Below are 14997 nucleotides of genomic sequence, written 5' to 3'. Positions count from 1 at the left end.
CAGGTGACCCATATGCTCGTCCGCCAACCTATACCATAAAAAAAAAATCCATGTTCAGGTAGAGAAAAACGACTACGGGATTCATTAGCTCGACTGGAAAGCGCTCTCACCCTCATCGGAGCGACCGGCGTCGAAGATCGTCTCCAAGAAGACGTCCCGCGCACCGTGCGAGCGTTGCTCGACGCGGGGATAGTCGTGTGGGTGCTGACCGGAGACAAGCCCGAAACGGCCATAAATATCGCCTATTCCGCGGCGCTGTTCTCCCAGAGCGATCGGCTCCTACATTTAATGTCTCGGGACAAAGTAAGATTTCGGCCATATTTTGCACATCCTTTACAAAGTTATAATGTTGTTTTAAATTTTCGCGATTATTACACATTGAAATAAAACTAGTTGTAACGGATTTGAATCGCTTATATTAATTATTTTTGACATCCCGACGTTTCGAGTCTACCCGTGACCACGAACGATGTAAAGTGATCGAAACGTTGGGATGTCAAAAATAATTAATACACGCGATTCAAATCCGTTATAACTAGGTTTATTTCTTTACAAAGTTTTCAAATATAATTTATATTGATTTAAAAGTAGCTGATGCAGTCATTCTTCGGTGGTCGTGGTTAGATTATGAGACTGAGGCGGCATGGACATTCGAAGTCTCTCCTCTGCCTCGGATCCAGAGCTGGATTTGAGGTGGACACCAGGAAGCCGTCCATGGGAGTGAATGCCCTAATAGGCTATTTGACAATACGAAAAATAAATTGTAAATTATTGTAATCAGTGTATATTATGAGTTTAAAAATGGTTATTTACTAACGAAAGTTGAAAATAATAATTAATTTATTCAAAAATCCATAAATAAAAATGCAAATTTTCAAACGTTTGTCACGTGACACAAAACGCTCCTGATTAGCCGGGCTTATGATGAAGTCACTTTCTTATAAACTTTGCATTTCTAAAATATGTACCACAGATTAAAATACAAGAAAGTGACGTCACCAACACCATTGCAGCGCCATATTGTCCACGTAGCGTTTTTGTGCGCTATTTAAATATGGGGATTATTTAATATGATATTTTTCGGCAAATATATACTAGAAATAAAAAACATAACTTTTACTGGGTTCCTTAACTTCTACTAAATAATATAAAATGGATTTTAAAAACCAGTCAAATAGCCTATTGTTACTTAACAAATTAATTTGAACATTTTCATTTGTGTTAGTCAGGCTTGTCAGTAACAGGTTTACTTCTTGTGTCAGTATTATATATAATCAATTAAAAGTTGGTGAATTTGACTATATCTAATTATAAGTGAGTGGAGATGGCCCAGTGGTTAGAACGCGTGCATCTTAACCGATGATTGCGGGTTCAAACCCAGGCAAGCACCGCTGATTCATGTGCATAATTTGTCTTTATAATTCATCTCGTGCTCAGCGGTGAAGGAAAACATCGTGAGGAAACCTACATGTGACAAATTTCATAGAAATTCATGTGCATTCCATCAACCAGTTTGTGCAATATGTTCCAAAAACCTTCTCCTCAAAGGGAGGCCTTTAGCCCAGCAGTGGGAATATACAGGCTGTTGTTGTTGTTGAAATATAAGTCGGTGTGTCCCGCAGGAGCACGCGGAGTCCACCATCAAGAGCTACCTGGAGGGCGGCGCGGCGGAGGCGGGCGGCGCGGGCGGCGCGGGGCGCGCGCTCGTCGTGGACGGCCGCACGCTCACGTACATCCTGGACCGGCGCTCCGGCCTCGTGGCGCCGTTCCTCTCGCTGGCGCGCCGCTGCTCCGCCGTGCTGTGCTGCCGCGCCACGCCGCTGCAGAAGGCCTACATCGTCAAGGTGAGGCGAATATAAGACAACAAATATATATATATATATATATATATATATATATATATATATATATATATATATATATATATATATATGGTCAATATGGCTTGCATTGCAAGTATCGATTTAGTTTTCTTTAAGATTGACTTTTGTACTGACCATACTCTTATTTTTAAGGTATAGGTGAAAAGAAAAAAAAAAAAAAAAAGGTTAATGGACGAGCATATAGGCCACGTGATGGTAAGTGGTCACCATCACCCATAGACAATGAAGCTGTAAGAAATATTAACTACTCCTTACACCGTCAATGTGCCACCTTGGGAACTAGGATGTTATGTCCCTTGTGCCTGTTGTTACACTGGCTCACTCAATCGTACTGACGTCTCCTGTTAAACTCTGACCGGCCAATTTATCGTGGCCGTATTTTCATCGTGGTGTAATTATGTCCTCAGGCAGTTAAAGAGGAGCTGGGAGTCACGACGCTGGCCATCGGAGACGGAGCGAACGACGTTTCCATGATACAAACGGCCGACGTTGGAGTCGGTGAGTGTTTATATAATAGATTATAGACTATTTGACAATGCGAAAAATAAATCGTGAATTATTGCAATCAGTGTATATTATGAGTTTAAAAATGGTTATTTACTAACGAAACTTGAAAATAATACTTAATTTATTCAAAAATCAATAAATAAAAATGCATTTTTTCAAACGTTTGTCATGTGACACTAAACGCTCCTGATTGACCGGGCTCATGATGAAGTCACTTTCTTGTAAACCTTGCTTTTCTAATGTACCACAGATTAAAATACAGCAAAGTAACGTCACCGACCCCTTTGCAGCGCCATATTGTCCAAGTAGCGTTTTTGCGCGCTATTTAAATATGGAATTTTTAATATGATATTTTTCGGCAAATATGTACTAGAAATAAAAAAATCGACTTTTACTGGGTTCCTTAACTTCTACTAAATAATATAAAATGGATTTTAAAAACCAGTCAAATAGTCTATTATAAATGTGGAAGTAACTCTGTTTGTCTGTCTATCTCGCTTTCACGCCCAAACTACTGAACTGATTTAAATGAAATTAGTACACAAACAGTCTAGAACCTGAGAAAGGACATAGACCATTTTTTGGAAACAAAAGGGATAAGATCTATTTGTATACCAATCATCAGCGTAATATTTTTAGTTACTTTCTAAATATATTTATATTCTACGCGAGCAAGGTCGCGGGTTATAGCTAGTATTACATTCAGTATTTCGTATAGGCTAGTCTATTCACATAGATGTTTTTTTCTGATTATGGTAAATATAAATAAATAAATAAATATGAGACAACATCACATACCTTACTCTGATCCCAATGTAAGTAGCTAAAGCATTTGTGTTATGGAAAATCAGAAGTAACGACGGTACCACAAACACCCAGACCCAAGACAACATAGAAAACAAATGATAATCTACATTGACTCGGCTGGGAATCGAACCCAGGACCTCAGAGTGGCGTACCCATGAAAACCGGTGTACCGACTCGACCACGGAGGTAGTCTAAGAGATTAGTTCAAGAGATGAGTTAACTAAGACGTTTTTCTCCAGGCCTGTCGGGTCAGGAGGGCCGGCAAGCGGTGATGGCGTCGGACTTCGCGCTCTCCCGGTTCAAATTCATCGAAAGGCTGCTACTCGTGCACGGCCACTGGTGCTACGATCGCCTGGCGAGGATGATTCTATACTTTTTCCTGAAAAATGCCGTAAGTTTCTATACGATAATTAGTTTAAAAATACTCACGTCTTTATACGCGCAACGTCAAAGTATAAGAAATTACAGTTATTTTGCCTATTAATTAAAAAAAAATGTTATTTCATTTATTTATATAAATATTGAGCTGAGATGGCCCAGTGGTTAGAACGCGTGCATCTTAACCGATGATTGCGGGTTCAAACCCAGGCAAGCACCACTATATATATGTGCTTAATTGTGTTTATAATTCATCTCGTGCTCAGCGGTGAAGGAAAACATCGTGAGGAAACCTGCATGTGACAAATTTCATAGAAATTCTGCCACATGTGTATTCCACCAACCCGCATTGGAACAGCGTGGTCGAATATGTTCCAAACCTTCTCCTCAAAGGGAGAGGAGGCCTTTAGCCCAGCAGTGGGAATTTACAGGCTGTTACTTTACTTTTACTTACTTTTTTTATATAAATATTATTATTAACGAAACTCACTTAATATCTGTTAAAATATATAAAATGTTTGTTGATTTACAGACATTCGTGTTCATAGTATTCTGGTATCAGCTGTACTGCGGGTTTTCGTCGTCCGTGATGATAGATCAACTGCACCTCATGGCGTACAACCTCGCCTTCACCGCTTTCCCCCCCATCGTCATAGGTATTTTCCATCGCCGCTACTAAAATTTTCATATTTCCTATGAGTATTTTTTGTCAATTTAAAATGTTAAAACACGTAATGTGTTCTATATGCCCAGCGGTGTAAGGGTTTTTTTTATGTTATAGGTTGGCGGACGAGCATATGGGCCACCTGATGGTAAGTGGTCACCATCGCCCCATAGACAATGACGCTGTAAGAAATATTAACTATTGTTTACATCGTCAATGTGCTACCAACCTTGGGAACTAAGATGTTATGTCCGTTGTGCCTGTAGTTACACTGGTTCACCCACCCTTCAAACCGGAACAAAACAATACAGAGTTATTTGGTAGAATAACTGATGAGTGGGTGGTACCTACCCAGACGGGCTTGGACAAAGCCCTACCACCAAGTTGCCTAGAAATCTAATAAATTGCTGGATCGCCAATCTTAATAAAAGCTTTAAGCTGCCCCATCGCTTACCCCTCCAATGAGGATGGGTGAGCAATGTGCGCGGCGCTGTGTGAGTGTACCCGAGTGTAACGTCCGTGTGCGCAGGCGCGTACGACCGCGCGGCGCCGGCGGCGCTGCTGGGCGAGCGGCCGGGGCTGTACGCGGCGTCGCGGCGCGGGCGCGCCTACCGCGCGCACTCGTACTGGCTCGTGCTTGCCGAGTCCGTGTACGTGTCGGTCGTCGTGTTCTTCGTGGCCGCCGCCGCCTACTGGGACACCGACGTCGACCTCTGGCTCTTCGGCCTCTGCAATATGACGTGCTGCCTCGTCGTCATGCTGGTCTACGTCGCCATCGAGACGAGGAGCTGGGTGAGTCCCCGCGACCGCTCGCGCATTTGCGATTTACGTGAATCAAGATTTCATCTGTGTGTTTTTTCATGCAGCTGTTCAACAGAAGACTTGTAAGTGTTTGTGTGTGGGAAAATTTGGCAGTTCGTTGGCTTACTTTACACGGCACAGTCGAGGGCAGCTATGTGTGGGAATGTCGTGTAACACACCGTCTATAGACTCACCGTTAATTGTGGCAAAAAATATGCACATAAAATGTTCGCTTCCGAAGTGCTCGTCGACCCTTAGCGATATAAGGAAAATATAAATCGAACTCGATGACATATTGAACACAAGTGTTTTTTCTTTACAATATTTCCCTAAAATAACAAGCCTTCGTGTGTCCGGCAGACGGTGATCCACTTGCTGGCGCTGTCGGGCTCGCTGGGCTCGTTCTTCGTGCTGACGCTCGTGTACCAGACGGTTTGCGTGACGTGCTTCAAGCTGCCCTCCACGTACTACGTGATGCATCACGCCTTCGTGGACCCCATCTACTGGCTCGTCGTGATCCTCACCACCGTTGCCGCTCTGGCGCCCAGGTACATTAATACATTATTTTCTTTATTCTTTGACAGGCTTTAGACGCGGACAAAACGCCCTCACTTCGCTTGAGCAATCTGAGGGTTGCCAGGTCTTAAAAAAAAAAAGTTAAACTTTTTACAAGATAAATGTTTTTAGGATGTTTTGGCTCGTTACTAGCCATTTATATATCTAAAATACAAGGTGTCTCAAAAGAAATTTTATATTTATTTAGCTTACTGCGTGAGCGCAACGTATCCGAGGGGCGCGGGGGTTATGTCAATCGGTAGCCTGGCTCTTGGGAATTCAATCGTTATGGAGCGTTTCTCGGGAACAGACCGCGCGTTGTGCGTGCGAGTGTTTTACAAAAACGGTGATTCGGCGACTGTAGCTTATTCGAGGTTTTCGCCACTTAAATGATGCGCCAAGCATTCCTCTCATTCGACATTGGGTTAAAAAGTTTGAAGAGACCGGTACAACGCTAGATAAATCAAAACCCGGGCGACCTAGGTCATCAAGAACGGTAGAAAACGTGGAGAATGTTAATCAGTCTGTTCGTGACGACCCGAACCTTTCAATTCGGAAGCGCGCAAGTGCTTTAAATGTGCATAGATCATCATTACATCGCATCACGCACAAAGACCTAAAGCTGCACCCCTACAAAATTCAATTGGTGCAAGAATTAAAGCCCGAAGATGCCAGTCAGAGGCTTCATTTCGTAAATCAGATGATTGAGCGATTTTCAACGTTTACCAACATTTTGTTTTCGGATGAAGCTCATTTTCATCTTAATGGCCACGTAAATAAGCAGAACTGCCGCTACTGGAGTGCAACGAATCCAAAACGCAAACATCAGAAACCCCTACATTCGCCTAAAGTGACCGTATGGGCTGCGATGTCGGCGCGAGGAATTATCAGCCCTTACTTTTTTGAAGACGAAAGGGGGCGTGCTGTTACAGTGAATTCAGAGCGTTATGTGGGGATGTTAGACAACTTCATGGTACCTGAACTGCAAAACTTTCCTGGCTATAACCAAAGAACATGGTTCCAACAGGATGGAGCAACTTCACACACGTCCAATATGTCTCTGCATCGTGTTCGTGAAATTTTATCAGTCAAATTGATCTCCCGGAGAGGTGATATAAATTGGCCTCCACGCAGTCCAGATTTAACCCCTATGGACTTTTTCTTATGGGGTTATCTTAAATCTAAAGTTTACGCCAATAAACCGACTTCACTGGCCCATTTGAAAGAAAATATCCGTCACGAAATGGCAGCCATCCATAAATCCACCTGCCGAGCCGTCATAAGTAATTTTACTGTTCGATTAAATGAATGCCGAGAACGCGAGGGTCTACATTTAGACGATACCATTTTTAAGAAATAAATCCCCAAAAAGTGTATTTCAATAATTAATAAACATTTTTTCTATATACGGCTTACTTTTTTTTTATTCGATCCACTAAATATAAAATTTCTTTTGAGACACCTTGTATAATACATAACAATTATTTATATTAATGCCTTGAGTGTATAAGAAAACATATTATAAAATTAAATATAAGATATTTGATTTATAAACGATGTTCTAATTTTGAAATACTGTCCGTGTCCTCAGGCTGGCGTGGCACGCGGCGCGCAACTCGATCCGGCCGGGCACGCTGCGGCGCGCCGTGCTCGCGCGCCGGCGCCGCGCGCGCCCCTACGCCGCGCACTACCACACGCCCTCCGCCTCCGCGCACGTCTACCGGTACGCACGCACGCGCACGCACGCGCACGCACACCCCTCTCTCATTCAATACTACACTACACCAACAATTTATAGTACGCTAACTCGAATTTCGAGTCGAGATGGCCCAGTGGTTAGAACGCGTGCATCTTAACCGATGATTACGGGTTCAAATCCAGGCAAGCACCGCTGATTCATGTGCTTAATTTGTCTTTATAATTCATCGCGTGCTCAGCGGTTAAGGAAAACATCGTGAGGAAACCTGTATGTGACAAATTTCACAGAAATTCTGCCACATGTGTATTCCACCAATCCGCATTGGAACAGCGTGGTAGATTATGTTCCAAACCTTATCCTGAAAAGGGAGAGGAGGCCTTTAACCCAGCAGTGGGAATTTACAGGATGTTGCTGTTGTTTTTGTAACTCGAATTTTAGTTAAAATAGTTTTTTTATGCCAAGTCACTTGAAATGTTATTTTGTATGTACATATTAAAAAACATCTTGAAGAAACATACAAAATTAACGAAGTTTATGCGACGCTAGCTAAAGGCAATTTTATAAATCAATCGAGTTATATTACGCTAACAATTGTTAGCGGACCGCACACTAGAATCGGCGTAGTATAAATTGTTGGTGTCAATGTCAATGTCAACACACGTTACAATAAAACTGGAACTTATACAGTAGTATTGGAAATGAAATGAAAAGTGAGTGTCATGTGTGTGTTCTCTCATGAGCTCTATGCTCTCTGCCCGCAGGCCGACGGACGAGGACGGACTACAGAAGACTAACTCGGACGTGGCGGCCATAACGTGACGGCAGCGCGCGACTCCACCCGCATACGTTTAACCCTAGGCTGTGATCTGTCGTTAGAACTAATGTATAATAGTTATTATAGAGTAATATATGATATCGCTTTTGTACGATACCGCGGGACCAATGCGTCAGTTGTCTCGAGCGTCACGTGGCGCCCCAACCGTGCCTTCCCTCACGCCAGTGTCGACCTTAGAAAGTGTTTATGGAGATCGCGATCCGATAGATCTGCCCGATGCTTTTATATACCGATGTTAATTATGTGTTCAAGTTTTATTTGTACTTATTTTACGCCTTAAGAATATTACACACCTATCTAAATTAAATTAACCTTGCCAGGCCATTATATATTGCGAATTGCACTCATATCGTCTACGATGCACTTCGATACTTAAATTATTATTTCTTAGCTCCGTTATAAATTATTTTACGTAGTTCCAAAATAAAAGACTAACTGATGCCAATAATTTATTACAAATTAGAACGATCGAGTAGTATAATTGTAGATGTGTAGCGGTTTCTGAAACCTCCTGTTTTCGTGTTCATGTTGATCGATGTGTGATAGTGTGACCATGAATGTTGAAAATTGTGTATTTTTGTATGAACTGGACAACCGTTGGCTTCCTTCGTGTCATAGCTCGTAGTGTACTTGCCTTGTCGGACTGCGGTCGTCGCGCCAGCGGGCCGGGCGTGATAACATGAGTCGAATGTTTCAGATGGTAAGGTACGGACGGTGAGAAATACACTTGCCGGGGTGCATTTAGAGTCTTTACTTCGATACCAACATTCCATTTTTTCCAACAATTCAAAGCATAATAAAAGGCTATATCAGTTTTAAAAGGTTTGGTTAAGATTAAAAACAAACACCAGAATTCGATCACTTCTTTAATGTATCATATTTTCTAAACAAATGTTGTAAATGTGAGCCTGAATATCTATAAGTGCCTTGCCAGCGTGCCCGCCGGTGTATTTCCCTCCGTCGCAAGTCTGATGACGACTAGATGTTTCCTAAAGATTTGACTATTTTTAATACTGTTTCTAATTGTACATACATTACAGACGAATATATATTTCTACATAAATAATTGTTAATGTACAGTAGGATATTTTTATATAAATAAATATTTGTGTAAATACCTTGTATGTTCTAAGACTGTTGTTCATTTTAGATCTTTTAATTTGTTGATTTATTAAACGTATAGTGTATTGATAAAATATGTATTTTCCAGTCATGTTAAGGCTCTGTTCATCAGATATGACGACGATGTCTGGAAGGTAGATCTTGCCATAAAATTGAAACTTTAGATCTTGTATGGATTCCTACGTGAATTAAGGACACTGTCCCACTTCCAGTTTATTCATGGACATGTTAGTTTTAGTAACCTTTCTAATGCTACTAAGGAACATCATTACTTCAAAAAATATTCGTTAATTTGCTACAATAATAAACGATTACAGTTTTATACAATTATGCTCGAATTTTAAATGTTTTACACATTGTGGTTTGCCATAGACAATAAATAAAAAATTACAATTTTAATAAATTTACCGCTAAATTTTATTAGGCTTATTCTATTATTATTGTTATAATGAAAATTGAAATTGTTTTAAAATGTTCAAAGTACTAAGTTAGTTACCGTTGGTATTTACGACGATGTAATCGAACAGTATTTTAAATTAAATCAACTAGTCCTTTCAACGAATGTTAGTGTTTGCATTTGCTTGCATTAAGTTTAATGTAACAGATCTTCCTATGATTTTTTGAAGTTTAAAAAAAATTAGCATTTAGCAGCAATTGTATTAAATTATGATAATTATGTTTTATTTATTAATAAATAGTTGAATAATATTACCAATTTTCTTTAAACAATCAATAAAAGTGCATCCGTTGCAATACGCGCCCTTAATTATTTGATGTCCTTGCCCGAGAGAAGATAGCAGTTTATGATATTTTGTCTAGTCAATGAGTCTCAGTAAATGTTATTAAAATTGAAATAGAATAAATTATTTAAAAAAAAAGAAAATCATTCATTTTTTAGTCTAATTTATAGCAAATATGCTATATCTCAATATTTTTACTGTTTACTTAGATGGTCTTAATTAAACTTTCTCACTTTCTTATATTATTAATTCCATATTCGAAAGCGGAAGATGACATTGTTCAAATAATCAAACCATAGACAACATTAGATAATGTCGTTGACAGCTGGTGAAATTACGTTTTCGTTTTTGGTAACGATATATCAGAATATTTTTGTGTCCTTAAAATAATTATGATTTTCGACGGATGCACTATTAATTAAAACCTCATTTGACGCTACTAACCAAATTAATGTCTAAAAATTCCAATTTGCCTTATCAGTAGCGCCAAATCAGCGTGTTATAATTATTATACATAAAGTCAAGCACACTGGTGACTAGAAAATACATTTATAATCATACATGTTGTTTCATTATAATAATAACAAAATATTTAATTTCTTCAACTTTGTTTTATTATTATTATTTTAAAATACCCATACAATTAGTAACATGAACAACCAATAATCAGAAGTATAACGAAAAACTGTTTAATTTACAAATTGCATCATTGAATATATCCTAGAAGAAAAATTTGCCATGTTAGGTTAAAATTCAATGTGCCACTGTCAGACAAATAATACTTAAAAGTTTAACACACCGCAATGTTGTATTCCAAACCAGAAGTACCGAAAATAAAGCCAACTTCACAATTATATAAACAAAAATGATTCTATTTTACATTTCAAATCATATACTAATTATGTACTCATCTTTTACATACTAAATTATCTTTGAACTTTAAAATATCACTGAGAAATTTTCAGAAATAGACAATGAAATCAATAACCATTATAAAAGTACAAAATCGTTTGAGAAAGTTTTAAGACTGTTAATTTTATTTATGATATTGATGCTTGATATGATATACAATCCTTTTTTTTATTAATTATTGAATCTCTAATAGTTCACATCCCATACGTCTTCATAAACAGGTTACGTATAATTATTACAAAAAATAATTATTATTGCAATACAATTAAGAATTAATTTTCTTCCTCTATTTGATATTGAGATTAAGTAATTTCGCTTTATAAAATGTTTTAGGTCTGTAGCTCTGTGATCTAAGACCATAATGAATACTAACTATATAATAAAAACAACAATAAACCTTTAACATAAGAACTTTGTCCTTTTTACAGAATAAAACCTACTTTAAAATTAGCAGGTTTGCCTAAAAAGAAAAAGTTTTTAATAGCAATAATAAATGATTTTGAACGAAGCAAAACATGGTAACAATATAGAAAAAACTTTGTATTTTTTATAGAGAGAATACCCCTTTGGTACGATCTGTTAAAAGGCAATATTGAAATGTGAAATGAACTTATTCAATGCAAGGCTATATACAAAGGTGACGGTTTAAGATTACTTTAAAAGAGCTGAGAACCCAATGTAGTAGACTAAACATAAATCACAGCACATGTTTCAATATGGCATTAGCTATGTCCATTGAATGGTCATTGACCAGAACAATATCAAATTTCTTAACATAATTTTGAAGGTTGGCATCTGTGTTACGTCCGAGGAAGCCTATCTTGATGATGACGTCACAGTGCTCCATGCCCTCCGCCATGCCAGCATCACCGATGTTGTCCCCCATTAGTAAAACATTGTTCCTTTCCTTCACCATCTCATAATATTCCGTGTTCTTAATGACTGTTTCGTTCTTATTGTATGTGTGAATCACATCTCCTTTTATTCCAATTATAGCTCCAGCATCATCAAAAGCCAGAAAGTTTGACACCACCTTTCAAAAAAAGATTTAAATAGTAAGTATTTCATTAAATGCTCCTATGAATCCATTCTCAAAGATTTTATTTTACATAATTATATTAAAAGTATATAAATATGAGACAACATCACATACATTACTCTGATCCCAATGTAAGTAGCTTAAGCACTTGTGTTATGGAAATCAGAAGTAAAGACGGCACCACAAACACCCAGACCCAAGACAACATAGAAAACTAATGGTAATCTACATCGACTCGGCCGGGAATCGAACCCAGGACCTCAGAGTGGGGTACCCATGAAAACCGGTGTACATACCACTTGACCACGGAGGTCGTCAATATATTGTGGTTAACCATTAAAGGTAAGTATTATGTTAACGAATACCTTCACATGAGGTAAGAGAAGATTAGCAGCTTTGAGGGCAGCTACCACACATTCTCCGAGTCCTGCAGAGAAAACCAACACAGGCACCTGCTGTGTCTCACTCCATGCTATTAACTCTCGAACGCCTATTCTGCAAAAAAATAAATATTACATTTAAATTATTTAAATAAATTTACTGATTCATAAATACAATTGAACTTTTTGCTTGGATTTATTACAATAAAGTCATTGTCTCAAGCTTATACCTTACTATCATCCATCTAGCTCATAAAAATTAAACAACAGGATAATAATACAGTACTATTTCCACTTTCCATAATATATATACATAAAAAATGCCATACATGTATTATTAATCATTTAAAAAAACCTAGACTGACCAGCTTAGTGATCTGATTAGTGAACAATATTCATAATATATTTACCTAAAGCACTCCTTCATTTTTTGACTCACTTCATCAAGTTCATTTTTTGGAAATTTCATTCCTCTGAAATAGCAAGTTCATAATAAATACAAAATTTTATCTTCAAATTGCATTTTGTTTATCTTTTAAATTATCTGGTGCATTAATCAAAATATATAATTTTTTTTAATTATTTATACATGTATTTACATTATGATTAGATTATCTAAAAGATAAAGTAAGATATTATTATAAATATTGTGTAGTATTTATTATTACTTACTTCAATAACTTGTGGCCGGCCACATACCAATCAATCATGTGCTTGGTCTTGTCTTCATCGCTCATCACTGGATCTACTTCAATTGGTTTATATTTTTCTGATAACCTATTCTCTTCATCTTTATAATCCTTAGGTATTGATGGGCATTCTCTGAACATGCCTTTGTTTATTAAAAAAAAAAAATTAATAAGATAATAATTTCACTATGGATAACTTGTTCTCTTACACTTGACATTGAGATTTAATTCATATTGAAAACAGTTTATAAATTTGTTTCATATTTCCTAAATAAACACTTGGAAATATGAACCTCACTGCTATGAGTGAAGTCTTTGTGAATAGAAAAGAGAAGTTAATATTTTTTTAATAATATTTCTAGTTTATTAAAAAAATATTTTACACTATTATTATTCTTCTTCTTCTTTACCTGAACTCTTAATATAATCTATTGCAATAATAGTGCATTAAAGTATATATTTCAATATATATCTAACAATGTTTATTAACTTATTATAAAGATTATATGCTAAAATAGCCACCACAAGTATTTCTTACCGTAGCTAGTCAACACTGGATCCCCATTATCCATATTGTGCCTTGTCAATGTGTGGTCGAAGTCTGTTACTATTTGTAACTTTTTGTGACCATCGGATACAATTTTATTTATTTTTTTAAGTAAATCCTCTTTATCTTTGATAAAAACATTAGGTCTACTTAGCTCAGGTATTTCGCATAAATTCGCAAACATTTTCATTGCTGGAAAAAATGTGTAATTGTTAAATTACAACCATATATCAAATAATTTTATTAATAATAATCTATATTTATACTATATAGTCATTTATAAAAGGAAATTTTGTACAACAAATCAAAATATTTTACGTAAATATATTATCTTCAACATATGTTAAGAAGTTGACCCATATTACGTACCTCGCTTTATATAGAGTCTAGGTACTTTATCCACTTTAAATTTTAATACTAACAGCAAATAATTCGGATTTTGTATGTTACGAAAATAAATTACAGAAAAAGTGTTCGTCTTATCTGCAGACGTATGATATTAATGTGTTGGTACTTGGTAGTGAGACAAGTGACAACCAAACGTGACAACTTGGGATTTGACATTACAACTGTCTATTAAATTTATGAAGTGGATAGGCAGAGAGAATTATCTTTGTGTATAAAAAGTGTCCGTCAAAATATCTCACCTTTTCTTTTTTTCTACAAAGACTATTTAACTATTTATTCCTAATTTGAATTCCTAACACTAAAATACATTCATACAAAACCTTAGTACTTAGCATTTTGGAATATTACAGTGTCGTCTGCCGTCTGGCGATCATACTACTCTACTCTACACATAAGTTTAGGATTGAGCGAGTTTAAAAGCACTTTCTTTGGAGTCATACTTTTGCTAGCTAGAAAAATCAAAATTTTACGTTTTTATAATAAAAGACTTAATTTTTTTGACATTGAATCGATCTCGAATCAATTGATCCTTTCTTGTTAATAGCTTTAGAGTCTTTGGACTATTAAAGGTGATAGCTATAATACTGCTTGCACCCGGGCTTTTGCACAGCCTTAAGCATTATGATGCTTAAGGCTATTCTAGAAATATTTTAAGAGAAAAAATGAAAAAAATCCGTAGCAAGTTTGACATTTAAATTTTACTAAAATGTTATACTAAGTTCATCATCATCATCATCATCAGCCCGTTTTGGTCCACTGCTGGATATAGGCCTCTCCAAGCACACGCCACTGTGGTCTTTCTCCGGCTACTCGCATCCAGCTCCTGCCTGCCGCCTTGCGTATATCGTCACTCCACCGTGCCTGAGGACTCCACCGTCCTACACTACGTTTGCCGAGAGGCGGTCTCAACTCTAGAACACGTTTTCCCCAACGGTTGTCGGTTCTACGACAAATATGACCAGCCCATTGCCACTTCAGCTTACTAATCCGGTGGGCTATGTCGATGACTTTAGTTCTTTGTCGGATCACCT

The 14997-nt window shown here is 37.4% G+C and overlaps 2 protein-coding genes across 3 annotated transcripts in view; one reads left to right on the top strand and one right to left on the bottom strand.

The window, feature by feature from the left end:
* Positions 1-8941, top strand: part of LOC124544313 (phospholipid-transporting ATPase VD) — a 70340-nt gene extending 61399 nt beyond the window's left edge. For both annotated transcript variants that reach the window (XM_047122809.1, XM_047122808.1), the window contains exons 8-16: positions 59-303; positions 1623-1844; positions 2291-2381; positions 3437-3588; positions 4108-4231; positions 4769-5031; positions 5401-5588; positions 7187-7318; positions 8056-8941. In XM_047122809.1, the coding sequence (XP_046978765.1) occupies positions 59-303; positions 1623-1844; positions 2291-2381; positions 3437-3588; positions 4108-4231; positions 4769-5031; positions 5401-5588; positions 7187-7318; positions 8056-8113 (1475 nt within the window). In that variant the 3' untranslated portion in view covers positions 8114-8941. The remainder of the gene's footprint in view (positions 1-58; positions 304-1622; positions 1845-2290; positions 2382-3436; positions 3589-4107; positions 4232-4768; positions 5032-5400; positions 5589-7186; positions 7319-8055) is intronic.
* A 1641-nt stretch (positions 8942-10582) lies between these two features.
* LOC124544314 (7-methylguanosine phosphate-specific 5'-nucleotidase) lies at positions 10583-14099 on the bottom strand. The gene is made up of 6 exons (XM_047122810.1): positions 13928-14099; positions 13550-13750; positions 12995-13154; positions 12733-12795; positions 12308-12437; positions 10583-11936 (listed from the first exon to the last, which is right to left on the bottom strand). Exons 2-6 carry the CDS (start codon positions 13746-13748, stop codon positions 11601-11603), a joined length of 888 nt encoding a protein of 295 aa, XP_046978766.1. The 5' UTR covers positions 13749-13750; positions 13928-14099; the 3' UTR covers positions 10583-11600.
* Positions 14100-14997: the final 898 nt, after the last annotated feature.

Source organism: Vanessa cardui, chromosome 4, assembly GCF_905220365.1.
Source record: "Vanessa cardui chromosome 4, ilVanCard2.1, whole genome shotgun sequence".
Lineage (NCBI taxonomy): Eukaryota > Metazoa > Arthropoda > Insecta > Lepidoptera > Nymphalidae > Vanessa > Vanessa cardui.
Note: the sequence above shows the minus strand (reverse complement) of the source record. Positions and strands in the feature narration are given on the sequence as shown.

What these genes read in the sequence shown, in the direction of transcription:
- LOC124544314 (XM_047122810.1), bottom strand. Translation starts at nt 13,748, where the DNA reads ATGAAAATGTTTGCGAATTTATGCGAAATACCTGAGCTAAGTAGACCT. An exon ending in TCCAGTGTTGACTAGCTACG is followed by an intron (nt 13,155 to 13,549) that starts GTAAGAAATACT and finishes TAATAAACAAAG; the next exon opens with GCATGTTCAGAGAATGCCCA. An exon ending in TTCTCTTACCTCATGTGAAG is followed by an intron (nt 11,937 to 12,307) that starts GTATTCGTTAAC and finishes TTTTTTTGAAAG; the next exon opens with GTGGTGTCAAACTTTCTGGC.